The sequence below is a fragment of the Corvus brachyrhynchos genome, unplaced genomic scaffold, assembly GCF_000691975.1.
Source record: "Corvus brachyrhynchos isolate BGI_N302 unplaced genomic scaffold, ASM69197v1 scaffold26, whole genome shotgun sequence".
NCBI classification, from domain to species: domain Eukaryota; kingdom Metazoa; phylum Chordata; class Aves; order Passeriformes; family Corvidae; genus Corvus; species Corvus brachyrhynchos.
Genome location: NW_008239324.1, coordinates 802,173 through 811,037, shown reverse-complemented (window position 1 = coordinate 811,037; position 8,865 = coordinate 802,173). Strand labels below are relative to the sequence as shown.

General features: G+C 44.6%; 1 protein-coding gene across 1 annotated transcript; it reads left to right on the top strand.

Moving 5' to 3' along the window:
- Nucleotides 1-6: 6 nt before the first annotated feature.
- LOC108448359 lies at nucleotides 7-8,238 on the top strand. The gene is made up of 11 exons (XM_017741083.1): nucleotides 7-13; nucleotides 524-658; nucleotides 1,443-1,567; nucleotides 1,834-1,902; nucleotides 2,081-2,194; nucleotides 2,948-3,063; nucleotides 3,357-3,412; nucleotides 4,806-4,858; nucleotides 5,594-5,721; nucleotides 6,560-6,716; nucleotides 7,746-8,238. Exons 2-11 carry the CDS (start codon nucleotides 617-619, stop codon nucleotides 7,831-7,833), a joined length of 948 nt encoding a protein of 315 aa, XP_017596572.1. The 5' UTR covers nucleotides 7-13; nucleotides 524-616; the 3' UTR covers nucleotides 7,834-8,238.
- The last annotated feature ends 627 nt before the right edge of the window (nucleotides 8,239-8,865 follow it).

Below are 8,865 nucleotides of genomic sequence, written 5' to 3'. Positions count from 1 at the left end.
CGCCGACCCCCACGTGAGTGGCCTGGGATCCCCGATCCTGAGACCGCCTTCCCCGGGACCCGCTTCTGCGATACCCTATTCCCATTCCCTGGCATTTCTGTCTCACTCATCCCTGGCACTTCCATCCTCAGCATCCCCACGTTCCCTCAGAACACCCTTTCCCCTTTGGACTCAATCTTCCCTGGACCTACACCACCTCCACCTTCACCCCACTGCATCCTCTGCATTCCAGCACCTTGCATCCCCCTGGCAATCCCTCAGGTACTCCCGTTCCCTGCGTCCTGGTGCCTGGCAGCCCTCACTGCCCAACCCCATTTTTTCGAGCTCTCTTGTCTTTTGACTGATGTTTCACTGCTGCTTGCAAAGGTCTCTGGCTGTTCTCGGGGTGCCTGCTATGAAGTACAAAAAGTGAAAGTAAAATTTGATCCCTGAGAGGAAGCCTATGGAAAACAAAAGATTGCTGACCTACTCTTCTCCCTTTCCTGCCTCCAGCTAGAGCTGAAATCCATTTCCCTCTCCTCAGGCGCTCGATTCCTTGTACTTCACTGGCTTTGCAGAGACCAACAAGACCTTTGTGATCGCTCGCCTTGCCAGGCGTCCCGCAGGCCTCTGTGAGATGTGGCTCTTCCTGAGGCTGGATGGGATAGGGGAGTTCGAAGTAAGTGCTGGATGTGGGGTGATGTTCAGGAGCAGTTTTTAACTCCCGTCTTGAGCCTGTGATAGGATCCCAAGCCAAAATTAATGTTCTCTGCATCTTCACACCAGTAAGACACCAGTGCTGTGTCTAAAGGCAGTGGAAGAACTGGCCAGAGTACTGGGTATGTCCCTTTTTCAGTAGGATCTGACACTCGTTCCCCTTTCCCATAATGTGCACAAAACCACATATTTTCTGAAAAGTGGCTTATTAAATCCCCCAGGAAGAATTTGAGCATCCAGTATTTCCAATAAGGTGCAGCACATGGTTAATGAGTTCCATTTTCTGCTTATGGTTGGTTTTCCCCCCTTTTTTCATTTTAATGCTATAAAACCATTTGGAATTGCCTCTTTGAAAGAGAAGGGAAAGCTTTTAGGGAGTTTTATGCACATCTGCTTCATTCTGGCTGAAAAGAAAGCTTAATCAGATATAATTAATCACATTTTTGCCTGTGGATTTTCTTTTTCTGTTAAGAGCTGGCTACATAGTAAAGAAGGAGAGAAGACCTGACATAAATCCCTTTGCACTCAACTCTCTTTATGTTCACAAATCTGTTTCACTAAGTAGCCATGACTGGAAAAAGCAGGAGAAATCCTATTTGCAGAATATGGGGGGGGGGGGGGGGAAGATATAGGATTGATGTGCATTATTTTGGGTTTTTAGTAATATTTAGTATAACAAGACTACTTTGTAGCATCATCACAATTGAATAAAGCAAATATTTTCCTGAAATGTTTCCTCTTTTTAGCACCCACAGCATCCAAACATGATGGTGAGAGATGAATCCGAAGAGATCTGGAGTGGAGGAGGGCTCACTATGGAATACTTGGAGCCCCAAATGTGCTGGAAAATAAATTTTGATGGATTACTCAGGTATTGCAGCACTCCCTAATGTCATTTATCTATACTTAAAACCAAGGCTTTTTCAGCACTATCTGGAAACATATTTAACCAACTTGAACCAAAAGCTGTTTGGTAACTGACATACTTTGATTTTAAAGGAATGAAATCATATCTGGTAGGGTATAGTATTATAGATTCTTCTGCAGTGTCTCCTATTCCATCCGATGCCAAACACATAAGAAACATTTGGTTGTTTGTTTAGGAGTGATATAAAATTATAGTGCTTTGCCTTGCAGGAAAGGACCCTTCAGACAGCAGTGGACTGAAGAGGAAGGAGAACTCGTACCAGTTAAATTCTCTTTGCAGTAAGTGTTTAATCTTTGCTTTGGGAGGTACAGTGAGCTCATGGCTCATTTAAAATGGTGAAAATCAGAATTTTCAAAAAAAATACAAAGATTTCCACTGTCAAAGTAGCAAGGTACAACTTGGCCTAGCATGATCTGGATGCTAATAATGTCTTTTTTTTCCCCTCTTTTTTCCTAGTTGGGAGAACTCCACAGAAGTTTTTAACTTTAATGTTGACAGTAACCCCAGCACATTTGCTCGTGCTTTAGCCCAGGAGCCGTGGACTATCAAGCTCTTCCAGAAGGTCAAAAAGTGAGAGGCAAGATCAATGTCTTCTGGGATTAATAATAATTTTTTTCTACAGATCTCTTCAAGGTCTGTTGTGTGTTGTAGTTGGTGGAAGATTTTAGAAGGTGGGTTTAAATTTGAAGTGTTTTAATAAAGGACATGGCTCCTGTTTTCAATGCCACACCAGACCCGGGGGATCCTGCTCACGGGTGGGATCTTCCTTCATGTGGTGAAGGATGGGGGTGAAACCTTCAGCATCAGGAATATTTTTTATTCTTTTTTCATTGGTTTAGCCAGCTTCCAAAATCAGTGGTCCAGGTATATCTAAGGAAAGGAATATAACCCTGTGAAAAACAAGCTGAAGTGGGTGTTTGAATTACTATACAAGCTCTGGAGAGCTGAAAATATGAGCATCAAGAATATGTTGTCCAAATAGAAGCAGAAATTATGTATATCAATAATGTGTGGGTTTTGGTGATACCTGCTGAGTTCTGAGCAGCAGCTGTTTGGCAGCCCAGCATTTCTTCAACCAAAGGGTGATTTTATAGTCTGCCAGGGTGAGAATTTGCTGTTGTTTTATTCTCAGGTGTCTCATCATGTAGTAATAACTGGGAGATGTAGAAGTGATTGCTGATGTGTAAAATCTGGGCTAGCCATGGTCCAGATGCTCTGAAAGTTCCTTCATTTTGGGATATAAATCCATCAGATTGGCATCAAGGCTTCTTGAGGAGACCTGGAGATCTTGTCTGTGCTGATCCACTCTTTTCTTTCTTCCAGACAAAGGGAACGGCATTTCCGACACGAGCAGTGGGGCCAGTCTGTTGGAGAGATTGACATAGAAAATCATGGGAAAATGGAACTTTCCCTCAGAGGCGTTCGGAGCCACTCCTATGGTAACAGCACTGGAAAGAATTCCCTCCCTTGGGAATACCTGCACTGTAGCTGGCACTGGCAGGGCAGCGAGACTGAGGATTATCTGCTAAAATAACCAGGACAACGCCTGGGCATGAAGTTAAGGCATTCCAGAGGAAATACCATCACTATTTTGGGGATGTACATTGCTTACCACGTTATCAATTACTGGGTATTTCTTTATCCAAAGTTAATGCCAACTCAGGTCCTGTTTGTTCACACTTCCCAGGAATGGTGAACTTCAGGTTGGGGGATTTTGTTCTTTCTTTTGCAGGTATCCGGAATTGGGCTGACATTTACCGCTATGTCATGATTTTGGCACACTTTGAAGTAGGTATTAACAGGGCAATGTGCTACTTAACCAGGAAATATTTCTGACCTTTTCAGGCATATTTAAGTACCCATAAATAAGGAGTTGGGAGCATCCGTGGTGTACAATCAGAGGTGCTCGTGGTGGCACCATTAGCCCAGATCAGTGTCAGGAGCAGCTCTCAAAAGCAGAGCTATGTGTATAAAAACTGAGATTTTGTTACGCTGATTGAAGCAAAACTTGTTTTGATAACTGGAAATGGTTCATTTTGGCTTTTTAAAGAAAAATTCGGCAGGTAGCTTTACAGGAGAGTTTCTCAGCTGCTGCAAGTACCCAGCACTTCATGGAGTTGCTGCAGTGCTGATTCCCATTAATGGGAAGCCTGAGGTGTTTGAGGCATCCTAAGCCTTCGTGACAGCAGTCAGCAAATATTTCTGCCTGTGCTGAGCAATAATTCTCTGCTTTGCTGTGTGCAGGAGAGGCAGGGCTGTGGCTGCTGGGGGCACACAGCCCAGGGACAGGCTGAGGGCTGGCCCTGCCAGCTGCCAGCCAAACCCAGCAGATGCTCCTGAAAAGGCATTTCCTTTGCCAAGCCAGGCGTGAAGCAAAACTCTCTATTATAGGCAGCATTACAAGGGTTTAGCCTGAATTCTGAATAAAAGTTCTTTTCCCAGATATATGGGGCCAGCACAAAAGCACAGCTTGGAAAATCCCACTTCTGTGCAAATCTGATTTATCACGTGCCTGTGTACCTTTTAATAAGACTGAGCTTTGGCACCACAACGTATAACCAGGTAGCAACCTCTCCCTGTTCTTCAGTTATTCAGGACTCACAGTGACTGTGGCTGTTCTGCCCCTAATTAAAAGCCAGCTGACTTCGTTAAGAAGTTTATTGCAGACTGAAGTTTGGAGTCCTCTTACCCTGAGTGTCTGTACATTTATAGCATCACAGAGGAGGCTTCAATTTGCCTCAGAGCAGCCCAAGTGGAGCATGAAGGGTTCCAGACCCAAGGATGGAAGAGAAATTAGTAAAACTAGGAGATTCCAGTTCCTTCTTAATATTTTCCCTATCTGCTGCTCCCAGACATAAACTAATACAGGTTAGAAAAGAAGTCTGGTCAAAGTACATCAGTTTTGTACTCCTTTGCAGGCTTTGTTTCCCTCCTATGTCCTCTTGCTGTGGACTTCCTGTTGTCCCCATTGTCCTTAATTTGTCCTGAACATGTTTGGTTTATATTCCTGGATTTGTTTGCAGCCAGATTTTCATGGAAGATGTAGTGAGAGGCTTTTAAAGTATGAAGCCATAGCACATTGCATAAGCTGAGTTATATCCAGTGTTTTCTTGGTCCAGCTGGTGAAGGACCCTCCGAAACGAGTCTGCATGACTTTGGCTGCTTTGTCTTTCTCTTCCAGGATGGGACTGCAGCACATTTAACAGTTATTAATATGCCAGCTACCACAACTCAGTGAGTGACCAAAGAACTTTATGTTGCTAAAAAACCACTCATCTTTAAGGTGACAAAAGCTGCACTACAGGACACCTGTGTGCACATTCTTGCTTTGTACCTGCACAGCCCAATTTCCATCCATGCCCTCATGCTCCCTGCTCCCAGTTTTTCATTTGCAGTTAGTCACCAGGATGGCTTTTACCTTCCCTTGTTTCCTTCCCATTCAATGACTGAAGGCTGGTGCAGCTGCCTGTGTGACTGTCTGGATGATTTAGAGGTACAAATTGGGCACTTCCAGCTGTTTGAGAAGGTGTGCCTGACTGTAGTCTGCATTCCACAGGGAGCCCTGCCTTGTTGACTGGTGTGCTTTGCATCCAGAGTATGAAAGACCCATATCCGTGGCCCCAAGGTTGCTCCCAGACCTGTCCAACCTGGCCTTGGACACTTCCAGAGAGGGCCCAGCCACAGCTTCTCTGGGCACCCTGTGCCAGGGCTTCACCATCCTCACAGGGAAGAATTCCTTCCCAATATCCCATCCATCCCTGCCCTCTGGCAGTGGGGAGCCATTTTCCTTATCCATGCCCTTTTCCAAAGTCCCTCTCCAGCTTTCCTGGAACCCCTTTAAGCTCTGGAAAGGGCTCTAAGGTCTCCCCAGAGCCTTCTCTTCCCCGGGTTGAACAATTCCAATTCTCTTGGCTGGTGTTTTTGAGTTTTGGTTGAAATTTAAATCTGCTCCTTTCCTCTCCCCTTCAGCCTCAGTGTAGGTTATGTGTTTTTTCCTGATGGGAGGAAGGCTGGCATTGAGTGGTCCAACGCCTCCCTGGCTGAGATGGCTGAGGATGGGATTATCCAGGATGAGTATGGAGTCAGTTTTACTGCTGGTAAGCTCAACACAGTCCAGCTACATCTGCCTTCATTGCAGGGATGCAGTTCCTTCAGCGGAGGAAAGACTATTCAGTGGGAGTCCATGTGATCTTGGGGAATGCATCACCTCACATTCTCACCTGAGAAATCAACTTAGAACCCTAAAATCCTGGTTTGGGTTGGAAGGGACTTGAAGATCCTCTGGTTCCAACACCCCTGCCATGGGCACTTCCCTGCTTAAATTAAATCATAGGTGTGGTGTGTCCTGGGTGAAATGTGTCCACTGCAGGAGCAGGGCTGCAGGTTCCAGAGGGAGAGTTCCAGGTTCTGTTTGTGGTGACTGTTGCTCATATTAATCCACATAAAATATATATTCTGGATATGGCATGGGGGAAAACCCGGACTGGATTGTTCATGGGATAGGGAATGAGGGGAAACCCGGACTGGAATTTTCCATAACACGGAATGGGGGAAAACCCGGACTGGATTCTTCCCAGAATATGGCATGGAGGAAACCCGGACTGGATTTTTCCCAGAATACGGAATGGGGGAAAACCCGGACTGGATTCTTCCCGGAATACAGGATGGGGGGGGGGGAAAACCCGAACTGGATTTTTCCCAGAGCATGGAATGGGGGGAAAACCCAGACTTTTTCTGGGGGTTTCAAAACATCTGTTATGAGGTGGATTCAGCTGGAAATATGGTTGATCAGTTTACTTGATTTACAAAGCAGACAGAACTATTACTCTCCAGAAATGCATAAAAACCCCCATATGCAAAAATAACAGTGCGAATTTTGAGATAAAATACTCCTGAAGGTCAGTGACATTGTTTCCTTTTTCACTCTTCTCCAAGGTGGCAAGAGCTTTGATGTTTCTGCAGCTCTGGATGAGCAGACCTGTCCCGTGGTGTACAATGGCCTGACAGGGAATGGAGTTTTCCACGAGTGCATTGCAGATTTCCAACTGAATGGGTTAACACCAGGCTGGGGCCTGGTTGAATTTTATTACAGGTAAAATAATGACAGGCAGGAAGAGGTAAAGAACTCCCATCCTCCTATATTGACTTATATGGTTGTGTCTCCATAGATATTTGAAGCAATACGCACAGATTTTTTTTCACGTGATGTAAAAAATGTTGTTCCTTTAGTGCTTAATGTGTTTATGAAGTTGACAAACACTCTATATATTATTTGAAAAGGAATGATTGCACAAGCACTTCATGGGTGCAGCCAATTTGTTTGTTATCTAGCTTTCTGTGGGTTTTATATAGGTTTCCATATAGGTTTATCAGTTGCAGGATGGTCCATTCTCGATGCTCTCTTATTTAGAAAATCTGTCCCATTATAGAAATAAAGAGTCCTCTGCCCCAAACAGAGGCTGTTTACATGGTGAAACTTGCTCACTCAAGGATGTGTGTGGACAAGATTTATTTGAACAGATAAATGTTCAGAAAATCCCCACAGGAATGGCTCCGTTAGGGGCAAAATTATATTCACAAAGAACATTGGAGTCTTTTCCATATGGAGTCTTTGCTTTCATGAAAGAAAAAGGCAAATGTTGTTGTTTACATTTAGTTTGCTTTTTAAAATAAACACTAATCCTTGGCTGTCAGAGGAAATGCCATAAATGACTTTCAGGAGATGCAGAGCTCAGCTCCTTCTGAAAACCAGACACATTTAAAGAACATTAAGCAGGCCAAGAGTGCAAAATACCTGCTGGGTGAACTTGAACCTGCTGCTGCTGCCAGGTAACTGCTCCCTCCCCTCTCTGGCTGTCCGAACCTGCCTGGTGGAGGAAATGACCCAGCAGGGAAAGCCTCAGATAAAACCCAAACAGGACACGCTCTGCAAGTCCAGACAGTCCCATCCAGCTCTGGAGCCACCCCAGGGAGTCTTCATTTGGCAGTGCTGACACAATTCCTGTTGGCTCGATCCCATATCTGCTTCCAGATCAACCCCATGGTAGAAATGAAAGGGTGGGGGTGTTGTTCTTCCTCCTTGCCACGAGACGCCAACTTAGCATTGCCTCTCTTCCCACAGGGATGAGGCCGCCCAGCCGGTTCCAAATCTGCAGCTTGGTTCCAAAACAGAAGGACCTGACCCTGCCACCAAAGGCTCTCCTCCATGATCACTTTCAAGCTTGTCCCAGAAATGTTAGCAAGCAGCAGCTTTCAAAAAAAGTATAATTCCCTGCAAAAAAACACACTGGTTTGAGTGTGGAACTCACCACAGGATGCTGGGGAGGTCGAGGGTATTAAAGGATTTGGAGAGAAATGAGATACATTTTTGTTAGTGCAGCTTTCAGTGGTTGCTAACCAGGGTGGTCTGGAGGCAATTTGAAGGAAGTCTGATTGCAGGAGGAGTGCACTGCGAAGGATCACTCCATGCTCTGTGCTTTGGTGTTTTCCCTAAATTGCCAGCTGCTCCCCACCGTGACAACCAGGACCTCAGGCTCTGTGGATCTCTGACCCAATTTAGCAGCTCCTCTGTTCTCTAAGATTTGTTTTTGAAATAAAAACTGTGTATTTCTGAACCCTCTGGTTGTTATAGTCATTAAAACGTGGGAAAAACCTGTTACAGGAAACTGCACGGATTTGATAGTTATGTCTATGACTGTGTAAAACATGAAGTGGAAGGAGCAGGAGAAATCACATCTAGATGAGGTGTCCTCTAGGAATAGCATTAATGGCCAGTGAAATAAGTGGTACGAACATGATTTTCCCTTGTCTGAACTTAAGCCAGGGTCTGGTAATCCAGTTTAGAAAGGGATCTGAATTCCTCATCATTCCTTCATGGGTGCCTTTTTAACCACAGTATCCACGACAGTCACTGGCCCAAGGTAGCCCACAGTGTATTCCCTACTTAGATGGCTATTAAATACTGAAAATTGAACACACTTAAGATATATATTAAATATAATGAAGTGGAAGGTCTGGAGAGGAGAAATTAAGGAAAGATGCCTTATAGTTAATAGTGCCACCATTCCATTTCAGAAAATAAGGAAATCTGAGTGCACATCTTTGTGTTTTTATAATCCCTGCTTAGGCTGACACTGGAGGAGACTTTAATAGAATTTAATGGACAGTTTTTCCTTTCTGAGGCAGTCCTTACACCTGTTGCTACAAGAGCTTTATATGCTTAATGGATGCATGAATATAAA